Here is a 17,168-nt window from a genome sequence, read left to right as displayed (position 1 = left end):
AAGTTCAAAACAAATTATAAAATTAACAGCGGAGGGTAAGAATCTATATTGTATATATTGCAAATAAACTTGTAATAAATGATATAATAAGTGTAATAAATGATCTGTCCTTACTTACAATAGACAAATTAACTACCAATGAAGAAATAATAGATGTTGTCTCTATAGAGAATGAAATAAATGTAGACTTGAATGAAGATATAGAGAAAAAAAAAGTAATAACAGACAATAATAGCAAATTAAAAAATGCAAGAATTGTTTTAGATCGAGTCTCTGTATCCAATTGCACAAATTATGAAAGTCCTACTTCTAAAAACCAAACAGAAATAGGTATTGTATTTGAAACATTTAAATTTAAAATTATAAATTGTATGTTATGTACATAATATTTTATGATTTAAAATATTAAATATCTAATTTATTTTTTATATTTCTGCTGAATTTCTTAGTTCAAAGCTCTATTGCTTTTTCAGAACAATATTCAGTGGCAATTGCAAAAACTTTGTTAAAAAATTATATTTTTTTATACACTTCAGGTTAATTTAATTTTAATAACTTCTTGTAATTTGATATCCAGGTACTTTAGATAAGAAAATTGTTAACATGCCTACGTTGAAGATTGCTTATAAAAGAGGTAAGTTGTTAGAAAGGTTGGTTGGTATTTCTTATTTTTTCCTCGTCATTTATAAATTTTGTTTATGATATTAAAGGAATTCAGTCAAATGTAAATACAGCTAATATTTCACATGAGCAAATAAAAACTCAAAATGAAAAACCTATTTCAAAAAAGAAAATATCTAAAGATTTCTCAAGATCAATTTCAAATGAAATTAAAAACCATTTCGTTGACAATGATATTGAAGTATTGAGTTTAGAGGATACAGAACCTTTTGAAATACAAGAAAGATGTGATGAAACTCAAAAACAATATGATGAAAGCTTAAATGATACAAGTGAGTCAATTAATTTATCAGTGATAATTAAATAATTTTAATTTTTTAATGTATCCATAAAAACTTTTCCAGAGGATGAAAATTCATCATTAAATCTAGAACTTGCTGATAATATTCAGGAAGATCTTGACTCTAGCATGAAAGAAGAGATTAAACAAAAAAGACGTAAGAACTGAAAAATCATTTGAAAATTTTAATACCTCACTAGTTGATCTAAAATAGATATGTTGCTTTTTCAGAACTTTTTTATCAAGTGATGGCTTCGTCTATTATTCTTTTTTGTTCCAAATGTCAAGAGACAAGGGAAGATCCTGTTAATCGTAATAAATCTTTCTGCAGAAAATGCAAAGCATGGTTATCTTACCAATGCAAAAAATGTGAAAAACTATACACAAAATATGAAAGTATAGTCTACCACGTACGAACATCATGCAATCCGCAAGAATCATTCAAGTGTTCATCATGTACATATACTACTCCTATTGAAGGTCATCTGATCAAGCATTTAAAAACCCACAGAGTCAACTGCACTGTATGTAAGGAAAGTTTCGAAAATGGTTCAGTATTTGATGAACATAAAAAAACTTGTAACATAGTTGAAACTTTATCTTGTGAACATTGTACTTTTAAAACACCATTTAAAAGGGCTTTCAGAAATCACATTTTGCGGCATGTAGAGCAGATTAAAGTAAGAAGAGAAAAAAGGGTTAAAAATAAAGCAGGTACATACCACAAAGTTTGAATATTTATTTCATATAAATGTTTATTAAATCATTAAATTAAACATTTTTATTACTAGTTTTGGACTTACCACCTCCTTCAGAATCAAATGAATTTAGTAAGTAATTGAATCACAATTAATATTTGAGCAAATTTAAAAATTCTTACTTTAATGTTAAATTAAAATATTTTTTTTCAGGTTTATCATTGTTATTTTATGCTATTTGTCAAAGTTGTGAAGATACTAAAGATGAAAACAATAAATTCAAAAAACAATGTAAAAAATGTTGTACAAAATTAAAGTTGCATTGTCTAAAATGTACAGCAGAGTGTGAGTCGCTTGATGATATTGTTTGTCATTTAAAAGAAGAATGTGGTGTTCCTGAAGTGGTGGTAGATCAATGCTTGAATTGTGGAAAAATCTTGAAAAACTATGCAACATTAAAAAGACACTATGAATGGTGTGCCGTTGCAGCAAATATAACATGCACATTATGCCCTTATAAAACTAAGTATGAAAAGTGTTTACTTCGTCATATGCACAGTCATACAAAAATAGATGAACGAAAAATTAAAATTCGAAAAAATGTATCTGAAAAAAGCAGTGGTAAGTAAATAATTTAACCTTTTTATTTTATTAATTTTTTCAAATTTAAAATGAAAATAATTTTTCAGGTGTTCTGATGTTTTGCAAACGTTATTGTCCATCTTGTAATGAATCTGTTGAAAATTCTCCTTTCAAAAATGTAATGTGGTGTACAAAATGTCAATCTCATTACATATGGCAATGTTCAAAGTGCGAAGAAAAAACTGACAAATACGCTAAAATGGCTTATCATGTGAAGAATTACTGTTTTAGTAGTAATTCTCCCAAAGATTGCTCAAAATGTGGTAAAAAATTCAGGAACCCAGTAACTTTAGGAAAACATATGACGTATTGTGGAAAAGCCGCTCATTACCAATGTGAGCAATGTCCATTCAAAACTAAATTTCGACAAAGTTTCAAAAATCACAGCCAATGTCATATGCAAAAAAGTGTGTCAATGGATGAAAGTTTCAATGATGGTAGAGCAAATACATGTATGTATTGTTAACATTTATTTATTTTTTATTGTTGTTCAATCGCCATTAACATGCAATTCTTTCCAACAGCTCTTTTACAATTGTTCCTTCGTTACTGTAGTACTTGTAATGAAACAGTCGAAAATAGCCCATTCAAAAATGAGAAATTTTGTGAAAAATGTAAAACTGAATATATTTTGCAATGTGCCAAATGCGATAAAAGATTTCCGACTTATCGAAATATGGTTTATCATGCAAGAAATACCTGCGAAAAAACTCAAACGATGAATGTCTGTCCGAAATGCGGTGAAGCTATAGCAAAACATGGACGGTACAGTAGACATGTCAAATACTGTGGCACTAATTTTACTTTTAACTGCAATGACTGCTTTTATCAAACAAATAAAAAAGAAAATTTGAGATCTCATATATTAACGCATATGAATAAGCAAATGAACGTCGACCAATCAGAAGGCAATACTGAAGATGGTAAATTAATTGAAAAGTATTTAAAATATAATATTAAATAATTCTACATATTATGTGCTCTTTTACAGACTTTAAATCATGGAACAAATTTAATCGCTACTGTCCACAATGTAACACATTCACTCCTAACAATGCATTTAAAAACGAAAAGTATTGTGAAGTGTGTAAAACGCAGTATATCTTACAATGTTTAAAATGTGATAAACAATCGAACAACCAAAGTTCTATGGTTTACCACGTTACAAGCAGTTGTAAGCACTATTTGGAGCTAAAACCTAGCTTATTCTGCGATATTTGTGATTTTGAAACCAAAGTCCCGTTAGCTTTGGAGAAACATAGAAAAAGTCATGAGAGAGGAACAGTTATGCGGACAAGAAACCCAAATGCAGAAAGTATGAAAGAAATTTCTTTTTCAACCTTCGTAAAAAAGATTAATATAGTAATATACAAATATTTTGAATTGATTCTACTCCTTTCAGGTCCACGAATTCATTTCAAAAGATATTGCGAAAAATGTGATACTGCTTTCAATAATTCTGCTTTTAAAGATGATAAAAATTGTAAACAATGCAAGACTGAAATGGTGCTCATGTGCAATAATTGTAACAAAAAAACCAAAAAATATAGTCAAATGGTTTACCACATAAAAACATATTGTAATATGGTTCAGATTTATCAATGTACTGAATGTGATTACAGTACCAAGAATTCAGATGTTTTGCGTCATCATGTCTTGTTTAGACATACTTATATCGATCCGGCAGACTATCATAAATGTCCTGATTGTACTAAACCGTTTAAAACACTTGATCTTATGAAAAAACATATGAAATATTGCAGTATTCAGCCTACATTTTCTTGCGACCAGTGTCCTTTCAAGAGTAAATACAAAAAAACAATAACCAGACATATTACAGCACATTCAAGTGGTAGTAATTTTAGAAAAAATAACCCAGCAAGAACACGATTTTCGGTCAAAACTAAGCGAAAACGAAGTGCTCTTCAAAGTACGTATTAAAATCCTATTTATGATTTATGTGAAGAGAGTGTTCTCGATTTTTTATTTTATCTTTGTTTTAGAAAAATTAATTTTTACATTAAAAAAAAAATTTATTTCAGGCATGAAAAGTTATGTAAAGGCTACTTGCCTGAGGTGTGAAAAACAGCGATTTTTGATGCAGGGTCGTACCAAATGTCATCTTTGCAAATCTAGTTTGCAGTTTACATGTAAAGTTTGTAATTTAGAAAGCTCTTCTCTTGTGACTTTACGAGATCACGTGAAAGAGCACATGAACTCACCTGTTCAACATTGTCCAGGTTGTAATAAATCTTTTGCAATCAACAAAAATTTTGAAGATCATCAGTTAATATGCCAGCAGAGTTCTAAAAATTTAATTGATTCCAAAATAAAAATTAAAGGTTTTATACAAATTATTCTCCTTGTATTTAATATTGTAATATAATGCAAAAGTGATACAAAAATGATGTTTTGATTTTTCAGATGAACCCGTGGATGAAGAAGTTTAATGACCAATTTTACTTTATCTTATTATTATTATTAATTAATATTTTATCATCGTAAACTTCTAATATTCAAGAAAGATGGATAAGGAGATGAAGAGAAATCTGGAACGCCGATTTTTAAAATGTTTAAGAACTTTTTACAAGTAAAGGTACTCCCAATTTTCTGGTTAATTTCGTGTAAAAGTCTTGAATTTGTTCATACAATGAGTATTTCTCGAATTAGATATTACATAATTTAATAATGCACACAAAAAAAACACTGCATAACATAGTAAAATGTATAATTTCATGAATAAAGGTAAAACACTGCCTGAGGTAGATTTCAGTCATCAGTCAATAATTTCAAGTTTTCTTGTTGTATGACTAAGATCGGCCTGCTTTGGAAAGTTTTTTTGCCTTAGTTTGTGTAATTATACATTTCATGATCAAGGCAGGTATTGTTATAATTTGTGCTTGTCAAAACCAAAATTTTGTTTATATTGGTTTTGGTTCATGAGATTACACACAAAACTAAGGTACCTTTTTTGTGAAAAAAAAACTTATAAAAAATAATTGACGATCTTATCTGATCTGCTTGTTGGTGTCAAAATTTTAAAAACTGTACATATTTTTTACCCTTTGAATTATGTAAATTATGTGGTAGATTATTATTGTATATTTTAAACAAAGAAATATTGAATTATTTTAAATACAATAATTTATATTGATATTAATTATTTACATGTAATGAAATTTACCAGTGTTTTTGATATTTAGTAAGTAAAAAGTACCAACAATTTAATAAAACATTTCAATAAAATTTTATCTTTGCAATCTTCCCAAAAATTTATTTTCAAAAATACTAAATTAACACAAATTATCGCGGGTAAGCTTGCAAAAATGATCAAGTGTCACTACAGCTTGGATTTTTTAATTTAAATTTTTTAAAACATTTTAGACAGAAATCATTCCATCCAGGACATGTTTACTGTCAAAGAAATCATTCTACCTCTGGAACCCAGATTGTCTTCAACAATTTTTTGTAGACTAAAAAAACCGTATGAAATCACCCTTAAAATCTAACCTGTTGTATTCCCATCATATTCTGATATCGTCATATCAACCTACCCAAATGACATCTTCAACTTCTCAAATATCATTGTGGCGGCTTTGATAATTCTAACTTTGATCATGTTTTTTTTTAAATTTCACTTAATTATTTCAAAGTATACTCAAACTTTAGGTCATAAAAAAGTGTAATACTGATTATACATATGGAGGTTCAGACATAATATATAGATAGACAAACTTTTTAAAAACGTAATTGTAACAGGTAGTTTAAATCGAAGTACAAAATTCTTGAAAATGCAAGTTCTGGAAATAAAAGAAGAAATTTTCGATTTTTCATTAGATATAATAGAAGAAAAACCTTATGTATTACCCTGTGTTAACAATAACATTCCAGATGACATATTAAATAATTCAAGTTATATCGATTTATTTGAGGTACATCAACTAATCAGCGTACAAGAAGGTATATTATTTTGAAATTTTAAATTCTGAAAACTAAGTTTATCAAAATTGCCAAGTTCTTTGGCAAAAAAAAATTGCATATAAATCACGCAGACGAGCTTTGTTGAACGAAAACCTACAGTTATAGATCGCACCGGAAATTAATGAAAAACTAATACACTTTTCCGAAACCCATACTTATTGAAACTATTTAAACTTTCATTGTGGAAATATTATATTGTAATTATTTTCAATCTTTCAGGAGAATCATCAATTAATTCGAAACCTCAATGGCATCTAGAAGTCAACAAATTTATAAAGGATAAAAACACTTTGAAAGTTTTGTTTCTTTGCAAAAATTGCAACAGAGTGGAAGAAGATCTTTCAAAACATACTATAAAATGCAAAATTTGTGATAAAAATGTAACCTTCATTTGTTCACATTGTTGCAAAGAATATGATTTTTTTGATAGTTTGAGATATCATATTGAACAAAAAGTTTGTAAGCGAAATATTGTATACAAATGCAAACTATGTGATTTTACTACAAAAATAGAAAATTCATTACAAAAACATGTCAATTGTCATAGATTGAGATGCTCATCATGTGGCAAAACATATAAAAAAGAACAGTGGTTAAGAGTCCACAAAAAATATTGTGGCAAGCAACCAAATTTATCATGTGAACATTGCCCATACAGGACAAAATTCATAGGATCTTTGAGAACTCACTTGATGAAACATGAAAAAATTAACATTAACAACGATTACAATATCATTGTGGAAAACGACCAAAAAATGATTTGTAAGTGTCAACACTGTTCATTCATTAAAATAAGTTAATCTATGTATGATATTTTTATACTATTTCAGTGTTTTCAAACATAGCCAAATTATTTTGCGATGTGTGCAAAAATGTTACAACATATGAAGAAAATATAAAGTATAAAAATTGTGAGAAATGTGATGTACGCTTAGACTTTTATTGTACTAAATGTAAAAACCAATATAAAAATCTGAGGAGTATAGCTCATCACTTAAAAATTGAATGTGAGCCTAAAGTCAAGTTGAATGAATGCAAAAAATGTGGGAAAATAGCAAAAACACTCAACAGTTTGAAGATGCATGAGAAATATTGTGGAGCAAGTACATCATTATCTTGTGATTTATGTTCTTTTAAAACAAAATATCAGTGCAGTTACAGATTACATATGAAGAGGCATTTAAATAGAACTGAGAGAATTAAAAACAGAATTGAGAGAGTTAATAATTCTTGTGTACACCCAGCTTTGTTGAATTCTTATGCTAGTTTTGTAGATTTGTACAAACGTTATTGTAAAGCATGCAACAAAGTTATAGATAGTAATTTCAAGAATAAAAGAGTCTGCGAAATTTGTAGTAATAATTACATTTTCATATGTGTGAAGTGTGAAGGAGAATTTTCGAGATATGACACATTACTGTATCATTTGAAGTTCAAATGTCCAACTAGTCCCAACAAAATATGCATTAGGAAAAAATCGTATTACTGTGATTATTGCTCTTTTGTTACGAAAATTCGGAGAATTGCCGTGAGACATATAAAAAAGCATAAAAATATCAATGTCAAATATGACTCACACAAAAAATTGATTGATGAAAATAATTCGTCGACGCGTAAAATTATTAAAAAAAATTCATCGAGTTTTTTGCGTTACTGTTCAAATTGCAAAATCACGTCCGATGTTACAACGAAAACAAAATCGAATAAAGTCTGCCCGTGTTGTGGAACAAGATATTGCTTTCGATGTTTGAAATGCAAAAAAACTTATAAATGTTTCATTTCGATAATCAATCATGAAAAAAACTGCAATAAAAGTAAGCGGAAGAAAAGTTCCTATAAAAGATGTCAACGTTTGACGAAGAACGACTGCCGTTCGGCAGCCAGAGCTACGAATAAATTAAGAGTCGCGGAAGAAGATCTGTATCGACGTTTTTGCGATAAATGTAAAGATACTGGAGATTCTGCAAGCGAAATTTGCAAAAATTGCCAAAACGAAACTATGCTACAGTGCAGCGGATGCCAGAAACAAATTAAACGCTATGCAGCGATGATATTTCATCTTCGGCACTGCTCGTGCAATCGAGACATATCTCAAAACTGCTGCTCCGAGTGCGACTTTATTGCCGTTAATAAGGCACGCCTAAAAAAACATTTGAACGAAAAGCATAATAATATTAATTAGTCAAATTACTGGCCTAAGCACATACTTTCTTTTTTAAAAGTATGGCTAGCTTGTAGTAGTCTTGCAAGCCTCTTAGTTTTTGCAAAAATATATGTTTATGTATACACGAATCAAATAATAAATTATAATCCCTGAGATAAGTGTGAAATGGTCATTTTAAATTTTACCCATTGTCGAGCGGGAATATGAACTGTAGTTGTTATTATTTACATTCGACTCTGGAATTTGGGTATACGTTTGCTCGAACAATAATTCTATTTAGTCAACGTTCGGTTTGTGTTCATGCGTCATTAGTAAAATTCGTCGTGAATATTTTCAATTAATAGTTCTTTATAAATACATAAAAAATTCGCGTATTAATACGCGTTTAAATATTTTTTAAGAATCTAGCATGAAAATAAAAATGAGGGCCAAAGGTATAAGCGAATTAATTTTGTAAGTTAAGTGATTTTTAGATTACAAAGGAAATTTATTTATGTTTCTAGTCGTGAAACAAGAGTTAAAGGAAGAAATCATAGAAGAGAGTAGTGAGAGTACGTGTTTGATGTAGGCTGCGCGTTAACGCAGGCTGTGTTTATACGATAATAAAGAGTGCTGACAATTACATTGGTAAATTATGATTTTTATAGGCTACGAAACGGGTGGGACAATGGCGACCACGAATTTGACGCCCGGCGAGATGCTAGTACACGTCGACGACGTAGAATTTTCGAACTTTGAGGGTAACGTGACTAAAATTGTTGAGCCTATTGAATCTCGTAAATTGAAAGCAAATCACGTTTTTTTGCAGCGATCAATGAATTCGACGTGCCAGCGATGCCTACTCTCAACATAATCAATGACAGCGCGAACTTTTCCCTCAGAAGTCAGTTGTGATGAATTTTTTTTTTCCTTTTTTCAATTCATAGCAATCCCTTTTTAATCAAAATATCATTTTAATTAGTCGAGGACGACGAAGACGACTTATCCTCCACCGGAAATGTGCCCAGGGCATGCAAATACATGCAAAATCTTTGCATAGACGGTACGTTGTTGACCTAGCGATGCTTCAAAGCCTATTTTGAATTTTGCAGCTCGATCGAGCGAATGATAAATGAACTGTTTAGGGGACGAAACGAAGTGCGACTCCTGTGTGGTTCCCGCAAGCGATGTTGAAACAAGCGCGAATACGTTTAACGGCATCTCGACACCATCCATTAAAGCAAGGACGAGACAGTCCCTGCGTAACGAAACAACGAATCGAAATTTCGCGAGATCGAAGATTCCGAGCCCGGTCGGCACACCGGTCCAGCCATCGACGAGTAAGTATAGCAGCAGCGATCCGCTCGAACAACGGCTTGTGCGCCCGGCCACAGAGCCGGCTCCGATTCAAAAGATGCCGGACATGCTGAAAATTTCGCCGATTTCGCCCAAGCGACAAGAGATCAAGCTGAGATCGACAAGAGATCCGCTCGAACAACGGCTTGTGCGCCCGGCCACAGAGCCGGCTCCGATTCAAAAGATGCCGGACATGCTGAAAATTTCGCCGATTTCGCCCAAACGACAAGAGATCAAGCTGAGATCGTCGGTGCTGCAGCAGCTGCTGAAAAAGTGCTGCATCACCTGCAGCACGTTCTACGACCTCGGCGGACCCGAGGAGTTTTGCGAGCAGTGCGGCACGGCCCTGTTCTGCAAGTGCATCCTCTGCGACGCCATGGTGTTCGTGAGCCTTTACGGGCTCTCGAGGCACGCCATGGATTTTCACCACATCGAGATGCCGATGATCGCTCGACCGGAGCCCTTGGACGCGATGGGCATCAAGCGGCTCTGCGTTCACCACTGCAAGCACTGCAACAACTCGTGCAAGGTCATGCGCGAGACCCTCATCACCTGCCAGAACTGCAACTCCAGGATGGCCTTCAAGTGTCTCATCTGCAAGAAAACCTTCGAGACGGTCGAGGAGACGCTCAATCACATCAACGCGACGCACCACTCGGAGTGCGACGAGACACGATCGTTTTCGCCGAGCAGCGACAACGATTCGACGAATCGACCGATCAACAGTCCCACTCGTGCGTCGTCTTTGCCTTTTTATCCTTGCCCATTTCTTTATTTTCGCTGCAATTGAATTTTTTTTTCTCTAGCATCCGAACTAATTATACCCAAGAGCTCCAAGCGTACAAGGAGCTTAAATGAATCTATTGACGAATCGATGCGCCAAGGAACTGTAGTTGAGCTGAACGAGCCAAATGACCAGGGTCTTAACGACGACGTGGACCCAAGTGAGACTGCTTCTGCGATCAATACATCATCGATCGAGAATTTCGCATCGTCGTCGCGTCGGGCGGCCCAAAAAAAGAGGAAGATTTCCAAACCAATGATTTCGAAATCGACGGCAGTTCCGCCACGAAAAACTCAGAAAGCTACCGCGGCTGCAGCTTCTCCTATTCCAGAAGCAAAACAAGGTGCGGTTACGGCAACAACGAAAAAGCTAAGGTCTTCTCTTAAGAAAACTCAGAAAAACGATGTAATAAGTGAAAAACTTAGAGCGGAACAAAATGAATCAATAAACGATCAAAATCTGGACTCGACGAAACAAGCCACTTTTGTCAAAATTTCCTCAGGAAAAAATAAAGGTAAAATATGATGCATAAATTGAACTCATGTTAACTAAATTGTATTTTCAGTTACCTATTCATGTACCAAGTGCCAATTCAAATCGATGGTACTTACTGGAATTAATCATCACATTCGCGCAATGCACCGCCTCACGAGACGTTCAGAACCCGTACATTTGCAAGTCGAAGCAAACGAATCAATAAGATCTCGAAGATCTCTACAGAATTTATCGAGCAACTCAGTTGATGGTAAGAAAAAGTGCCTTAAGTGTGGCCAATTTTACACCCAAATGATTGAGCACGAAAAAATATGCATCAGTAACTTGAATATTTATAAGTGCCCATTTTGCACATTCAAATGTCACAGTAAGCTAGACATGAAAGATCATATAACGAATAACAATCATTTATTGGATGAAGTGACAAAAGAAGGTAAGTACCTGAGTATTTCAATCAACCATGAAAAAATATAAAACTTAAAAATTAAATTTGTTTAGATTCAAATGAATCGAATATTGATGCAGAAATAATATGTACAGCTTGTAAAGATGTCAGAAATGATCTCGTCACAACATATAGAGCAAAATGCAAGCTTTGCAATTCCAGCATGACTTACAGATGCATCAAGTGCAAAACTGAATTCAATAGTAAAAGAGAATTTTCTAAACATGTAAGATTAGAACACACAATCAAAAGTTAATAAGAGTCAGCCACATTAGTGCAATAAATGTATATAATAAAAAAATCAAATAATTTTTGATTGACTTGAATTGAGTTCTAATCTACTGATATAAGTGAGGAAGAAGCTAAAGACTTCTGAAAAATTCATAATTTATACATTGTCAATTGTGTGTTTATTTTTATGCTGCCAGTTGAACCATTTGATTATATTTTATTATAAGTTGTGGCAAAATGATTTTTTAATGATATGTATAAAATCGACGATTTTTATAAAAAGTTTAATAAAATTTGATAAAGTGCAATTCACTTTAGTTTCTAGCAATGGGTCATAAAAATTAATAATTACGCATTAAGAGACACTTAAAACTTGAATATAAATTAAGTAGATTACATTGCAACTCTGAAATTTAAATACTTATTCATATTTATTATTTATAAAAAATTATACATCGTCGAACAAATTTTTTTCAATTTTACATATTTTACTGATTTGCATGCTATTTTGTCTTTGATAATTCCAAAAGAATATAATACTAGAAATCTTTTTACCCATTATGATACTGCTTATATCATTTTAATTATCTTTCAGAGTATTAATTCACTTAACATGTCTGGTCATAAAGACATTTTTAAATTTAGTACAGAGGGATTGGTAAATTCAGGTTTGATTTAAGTTTTTATATTATCAGTTTTTAATCTAATGACTCTTAAAAATCTTGTACCTGCCAAAAGCTTTTTTTATTTAAAGTTTTAGAATAAATAAAACATTTTTGAGCTTGTGAATTTCAATGGAAGGTGTTCATATGAACATTGAGATGACCAACTTGACCAAATGTCTTTTGGCACACCTCACACTTATGAGCTTTTATCCCTTTGTGAACTGTGTTCATATGCACATTAAGATGACCCACCTGGCCGAATGTTTTTTGACATATTTCACATTTATGAGGCTTGATGCCCTCATGAACAGTATTCATGTGCACATTGAGATGACCTCCCTGTCCAAATGTTTTTTGACATATTTCACATTTGTGAGCTCTGATTCCCTCATGCACGGTGTTCATATGCACATGCAGATGTCCCACCTGGCCAAAAGTTTTTTGACATACCTCACATTTGTGAGCTTTAATGCCTCCATGAACAGTGTTCATGTGCTCCTTTAAATTACTGCTTCGTCCGTATGTCTTCTGACATACCTCGCACTTATGAGCCTTCACACCTTCATGAGCAGTATTCATGTGCACATTGAAATTACTTTCTTGCACAAAATTCTTTTGACTTGCAAAAGTATTCATATGCTGTTTAAGAAAAAAGTTTGCCCAAATGTCCTCTGACATTCCTTGTACTGATACTTGATACCTTCATAAACTAATAGGATAACAATCATTTGATGGACAGTAATCAGTAATTTTCACTTTTTCTCTAAAAGTAATCGATCAATCGTTGTAAATAGAGCAAGAAAAAAATGAATAATAAAAATAATCCGTACCTAGCACTGGAATGCAACTCGTTACAAGGTTGCATCGTTGAGTTGCCAAGATCAGTGAGAGGTAGAATCTCTGGAAAAGCTATAACCAGTTGAAGTATAGCTTCTCGACTCGTCCGAACAGTTGGCTCACTCAAGAAAGTGTGTATACTTCTAAGGTTTACAAACACATAACCTGCTTGTTCCTTAGTTTCTCTTCGTAAAAGGTGATGTGCAGAGCACTGAGGAGCACAGTGAATACTTTACTAATATACCGTTTGTGTGCTGTCTAGTATCGCTAGGTGTCACTCTTATATGGACATAGTTAATTAAATCTGGGGAGATCAGTGGTGGTGACCCTGAGATGAACATTGAAGAATTACAAGCTGCAGATCTCACTATTTACTTCAAAGCAATGAAACAATAAAAAACATGCAGTAAATAATGTAATATTTAATTAGATATATTCAATCAAAAATAAATTGCAACAAACAATGAGGTTTTGATTTTTTTTACTCTAACGACATTACTTTGAACGCGCAAATAGAATACCAAATGGCTATCGGCGAAATTTTTTACTAAATATTCGATATTTCCAATACGATAAAATGATATAAATTAATATGTGGAAAAAACACCACAAATAATCGTCGATAAGCAAGTTATCCGCATCTTGATGTCGTACCGGCTATATGTTATATATATAATAATGCAGAATGCAGACTGCAGTAGCACAACAACGCGATTCGCGGATCACCCTCTCGTCACCCACTTGTCTCGTATTGTTTGTTTACTTGTTAGCCTTAGAACATAGCAAAATTTTGAGTGTTTCGCAGTGAATTTTCTTTAGTTGTTTTATTTATTTAATTTACATTTGTATTAATCATTCATTGCATTTCGGTAAAAAACTCAAGTTAGCACTTGAAAATGCTTGCGTGTAAATATTGAGATTTCGGCTTGTGCTTGAGGCCTTCAAACCCATTGAACTACTATAATATATGAATACATTATTAAAGATTTTCGAATATTATACTCGGATTTTATTAAAAACGACATTTTTTATTGAAAATGGTAACATTCAATCGTGGAGAAAGTTGAAACGCCCGAGCTTTTCTATTATTATTTTTAGGTTACTCGGTAGTGACACCGAACGCAACAAAAGCGCATCTATAACAATCATATTCTATGTGTCAAATAAGAGCATGTGAATACATTTCATTTTTTGCCGAAGATTTATTTGTTAAATAAAATTTATTGTAAATCGTTTGACTGATGTTCTTATAATTGTATAACATAAAAATTAATCTTTTGGATTCCTTAAAAACGTTTACATGTAATATAATACACTATGTCTGCATTTTCTGGTACAAATATTCCAAAAGCAGAAAAATATGAACAAGTCACTCTCTATGCAAACAATTCAGGTATTAATTGTATTAACTCACTGATTTTACACTGATTATCATTGGAAAATTATTTATAGATAACAATGATACAGTTGGTTTACAACAATTTTTCTTCAAAGGAGATTTTCCATTTCCACAAATAGAAAATGCAGTTGACACTACTGGTAAATTTTTCAAATATTAAAAAAAAATCTAACTCAGATCATTGGTCAATATGATTTTTATTCAACAGCCAAAAGAAGAATAAAAAATTTTTCCCTCCAAGAAAAAGTGCAGGTATTGAATGATGTTAAAGCTGGTCGACCAAAAGCAGAGGTACGTAAAGAACATGGTATTGGTGAAAGTACACTTAGGCGATGGGTTCATGATGAACAAAAAATTCGAGATGCATTACATGAAGAAACTGCTAGTCGCAAAAAACTACGAGTGGATGATAATCCTTACGTTGGAGAAGCTTTAATTGCCTGGTATAGCCATTGCAAGCAAGAAGACATGCAGATTTCAGGACTTATGATAAGAGGTTCATAATTTTCTTTGTTAATATATATTATCAACAAATAAAATATAATTGATACTGATCAAATATCTTTTTAATTCAAAATTATTTCTTATGCTCATTTAGAAAAAGCTTTGGAACTAAATAAACTTCTTGGAGGCAAAGACAATTTTACAGCAAGTAATGATTGGTTTACGCATTGGAAAAAAAAATATAGTTTACCCGATATACTTTTTGAAGAACATAAATCTCCAGAAGATAGTGCTCTTAATCAACTTACTATGACTCTTTCTAATACTGTGGAAGAACAATCTCTATTACGCTGTCAAATATTTAAATGTGATAAGACTATTTTAAATTACAAATCACTGCCAAATCGTAGATTTGTTGGAGATCGTATTACCATAATGACTTGTTGCAATTCTGATGGAAGTCTGAAATTACCACTTGTGATTCTTGGAAAATCTGTAAAATCAACAACCTTGATTAATCTTCAACAATGTTTACCTATTTTTTATTCACATCAGACAAGCTTATGGATAGATAGCGATGTTTTGAATGAATGGTTTGATGTTGAATTTACTCCTAGAGTAACAGAATTTTTGAAATCCAAAAATTTACCATTAAAAGCAATACTTATTGCTGAAAATGTACCAGCTGATGCTTTTCAAAATAGACCAACTAGTGAGCTGCAAATACATTTAATACTTCACAATCTCAGTTCAGTTATTGGACCAATGGATAATGAAACTTTACAGTGTGTAAAATACAACTATGAACACAAGTTCTTAAAATCTATCATTAGTGCTCAAGATGATGGATTAAGCTTGAGTGAACACTTGCAAAAAATTAATTTAAGACAATTTATTTACTGGGTTAGTAATGCCTGGGATGAGGTAAAGCCACAGACAATAGTAAAATGTTGGCAAAAGTTATTGACTGATAGAGAAGAAAATAATAAAAATCAAACAGAAGAACAAGAAGTAAGTCATGTAGTAATTTTTGAATGTTTAAGAAGAATAAATGAATTAAAAAATGTTAGCGGAGAAGACACTGCCAAATGGATTTCAGACAATCCTGAAACTTCTAGAATCTCCTATGAAAACAATATAATTGAAATTGTTGTTAAAGAAAGCAATGAAGACTTAGTAGATGGTAAGAAAATTCAAAATTTTTTTTTAACTTATATTTTTAATAGTTTAAATCTGAAAAAATGATTGTTATTGTTATAGATGCAGAAAATATGTGTGAAGAGAATAAAATTCTAACTGCCAGAGAAGCAATCAATGGACTTAATGATGCAATTCGATTCTTCGAACAACATGGGTGCACTAGCATTCAAGAGATGTTGACTCTTGTCAAACTAAAAGAAAAAGCATTGACACTTAAAATTGATGAATCCATAAAGTAAAGTTCTAAACTAGTTCAGTCATATTCTGTTTTTTTTTCTATAAAAGACTAAGTAATATTATTTTATAATTTCATATAAAATTACTAACCATTTATTTACATAAATATATATTAAAAATAAGTAATTTTTGTACAAAATAAAAAGTTAATCAAGAAAGCCAAATTTTAGAATTGATAATAATTTATTTAAAATCTAAAATTACTATAGTCTACACAAACTTATACTAAATTAATTCAACATGCTACAGTTGGTAGTAGTGTATAATCCTTACAAGTGGTGAGAAAGTTCAATCAAAAGGTAATTGCTGTGAATCTCAAAATTATCAGCTTTTAATCGATAAAATATAATATGATATTTAATCGAAATTCTAATTACTTATGTATTTTTGTAATATTCTAAAGAATATACTAAATCATATTTAATATTTTTACGTAACTTATTATTGAAAATTTAAAAAAAATCATAATTTCAATACTTGTTTAATTTATTAATTAATATTCTATTTGATTTTTTGGAATTATAAGCACATTTAAAAATCCCCGCTACATTTACGGGACATTTTGTCATCAATTCGGTAGTTCACTTTTTATCCAATAGGGGAGCATCTGTCTTGTATACAAATTCTAAACTAACCTTCTAAAGATATTG

The 17,168-nt window shown here is 31.6% G+C and overlaps 5 protein-coding genes across 9 annotated transcripts; 4 read left to right on the top strand and 1 right to left on the bottom strand.

The window, feature by feature from the left end:
* LOC106651419 (zinc finger protein 91-like) lies at window positions 1-5,363 on the top strand. Its single transcript, XM_014369903.2, has 14 exons — window positions 1-35; window positions 124-330; window positions 578-634; window positions 711-953; window positions 1,026-1,118; window positions 1,193-1,675; window positions 1,753-1,791; window positions 1,873-2,280; window positions 2,349-2,753; window positions 2,826-3,224; window positions 3,293-3,616; window positions 3,704-4,231; window positions 4,344-4,643; window positions 4,726-5,363. Exons 3-14 carry the CDS (start codon window positions 604-606, stop codon window positions 4,749-4,751), a joined length of 3,279 nt encoding a protein of 1,092 aa, XP_014225389.1. The 5' UTR covers window positions 1-35; window positions 124-330; window positions 578-603; the 3' UTR covers window positions 4,752-5,363.
* A 475-nt stretch (window positions 5,364-5,838) lies between these two features.
* Window positions 5,839-8,592, top strand: LOC106651305 (zinc finger protein 62-like). Of its 3 annotated transcripts, none has more exons than XM_023462196.1 (3): window positions 5,839-6,261; window positions 6,502-7,044; window positions 7,128-8,592. In XM_023462196.1, exons 1-3 carry the CDS (start codon window positions 6,093-6,095, stop codon window positions 8,462-8,464), a joined length of 2,049 nt encoding a protein of 682 aa, XP_023317964.1. In that variant the 5' UTR covers window positions 5,839-6,092; the 3' UTR covers window positions 8,465-8,592. The 3 variants fall into 3 exon arrangements, with proteins under 3 accessions (XP_023317964.1, XP_023317963.1, XP_023317965.1); XM_023462195.1 differs by having other exon boundaries at window positions 7,113-8,592; XM_023462197.1 differs by lacking the exon at window positions 7,128-8,592 and having other exon boundaries at window positions 6,502-6,741; window positions 6,830-6,902.
* A 258-nt stretch (window positions 8,593-8,850) lies between these two features.
* LOC106651381 lies at window positions 8,851-11,806 on the top strand. Of its 2 annotated transcripts, XM_014369843.1 has the most exons (10): window positions 8,851-8,880; window positions 8,950-8,997; window positions 9,094-9,186; window positions 9,255-9,329; window positions 9,408-9,488; window positions 9,571-9,783; window positions 9,910-10,515; window positions 10,588-11,079; window positions 11,131-11,493; window positions 11,559-11,806. In XM_014369843.1, the coding sequence occupies exons 1-10, from the start codon at window positions 8,856-8,858 to the stop codon at window positions 11,759-11,761; spliced, it is 2,199 nt and encodes a 732-aa protein (XP_014225329.1). In that variant the 5' UTR covers window positions 8,851-8,855; the 3' UTR covers window positions 11,762-11,806. The 2 variants fall into 2 exon arrangements, with proteins under 2 accessions (XP_014225329.1, XP_014225328.1); XM_014369842.1 differs by having other exon boundaries at window positions 9,571-10,515.
* Window positions 11,807-11,966: 160 nt separating this feature from the next.
* On the bottom strand, window positions 11,967-13,627 carry LOC106651380 (zinc finger protein 492-like). The gene is made up of 2 exons (XM_014369841.2): window positions 13,232-13,627; window positions 11,967-13,164 (listed from the first exon to the last, which is right to left on the bottom strand). Exon 2 carries the CDS (start codon window positions 13,077-13,079, stop codon window positions 12,528-12,530), a length of 552 nt encoding a protein of 183 aa, XP_014225327.1. The 5' UTR covers window positions 13,080-13,164; window positions 13,232-13,627; the 3' UTR covers window positions 11,967-12,527.
* Window positions 13,628-13,880: 253 nt separating this feature from the next.
* LOC106651491 (jerky protein homolog-like) lies at window positions 13,881-16,594 on the top strand. 2 transcript variants are annotated; one of them, XM_023462200.1, is made up of 5 exons: window positions 13,881-14,631; window positions 14,706-14,777; window positions 14,846-15,133; window positions 15,236-16,264; window positions 16,342-16,594. In XM_023462200.1, the coding sequence occupies exons 1-5, from the start codon at window positions 14,556-14,558 to the stop codon at window positions 16,518-16,520; spliced, it is 1,644 nt and encodes a 547-aa protein (XP_023317968.1). In that variant the 5' UTR covers window positions 13,881-14,555; the 3' UTR covers window positions 16,521-16,594. The 2 variants fall into 2 exon arrangements, with proteins under 2 accessions (XP_023317968.1, XP_014225502.1); XM_014370016.2 differs by having other exon boundaries at window positions 14,691-14,777.
* Window positions 16,595-17,168: the final 574 nt, after the last annotated feature.

The sequence above is a fragment of the Trichogramma pretiosum genome, unplaced genomic scaffold (assembly GCF_000599845.2).
Source record: "Trichogramma pretiosum strain Unisexual culture from Peru unplaced genomic scaffold, Tpre_2.0 scaffold9, whole genome shotgun sequence".
Taxonomy (NCBI): Eukaryota; Metazoa; Arthropoda; class Insecta; order Hymenoptera; family Trichogrammatidae; genus Trichogramma; species Trichogramma pretiosum.
This window is presented reverse-complemented; position numbering and strand designations above follow the sequence as displayed.

Bases quoted from the DNA above. Each gene is read 5' to 3' on its own strand.
- LOC106651380 (XM_014369841.2), bottom strand. From the start codon at position 13,079: ATGTCAGAGGACATTTGGGCAAACTTTTTTCTTAAACAGCATATGAAT.
- LOC106651381 (XM_014369842.1), top strand. From the start codon at position 8,856: ATGAAAATAAAAATGAGGGCCAAAG. The intron at 9,187-9,254 runs GTAACGTGACTA...GTTTTTTTGCAG, and splicing joins AGAATTTTCGAACTTTGAGG to CGATCAATGAATTCGACGTG. The intron at 11,494-11,558 runs GTAAGTACCTGA...AAATTTGTTTAG, and splicing joins GGATGAAGTGACAAAAGAAG to ATTCAAATGAATCGAATATT.
- LOC106651491 (XM_014370016.2), top strand. From the start codon at position 14,556: ATGTCTGCATTTTCTGGTACAAATATTCCAAAAGCAGAAAAATATGAA. The intron at 14,632-14,690 runs GTATTAATTGTA...AATTATTTATAG, and splicing joins TCTCTATGCAAACAATTCAG to ATAACAATGATACAGTTGGT. The intron at 16,265-16,341 runs GTAAGAAAATTC...TTATTGTTATAG, and splicing joins CAATGAAGACTTAGTAGATG to ATGCAGAAAATATGTGTGAA.
- LOC106651305 (XM_023462195.1), top strand. From the start codon at position 6,093: ATGCAAGTTCTGGAAATAAAAGAAGAAATTTTCGATTTTTCATTAGAT. The intron at 6,262-6,501 runs GTATATTATTTT...TCAATCTTTCAG, and splicing joins ACTAATCAGCGTACAAGAAG to GAGAATCATCAATTAATTCG. The intron at 7,045-7,112 runs GTAAGTGTCAAC...ATACTATTTCAG, and splicing joins AAACGACCAAAAAATGATTT to TGTTTTCAAACATAGCCAAA.
- LOC106651419 (XM_014369903.2), top strand. From the start codon at position 604: ATGCCTACGTTGAAGATTGCTTATAAAAGAG. The intron at 1,676-1,752 runs GTACATACCACA...TTTTATTACTAG, and splicing joins AAGGGTTAAAAATAAAGCAG to TTTTGGACTTACCACCTCCT. The intron at 4,644-4,725 runs GTTTTATACAAA...TTGATTTTTCAG, and splicing joins TTCCAAAATAAAAATTAAAG to ATGAACCCGTGGATGAAGAA.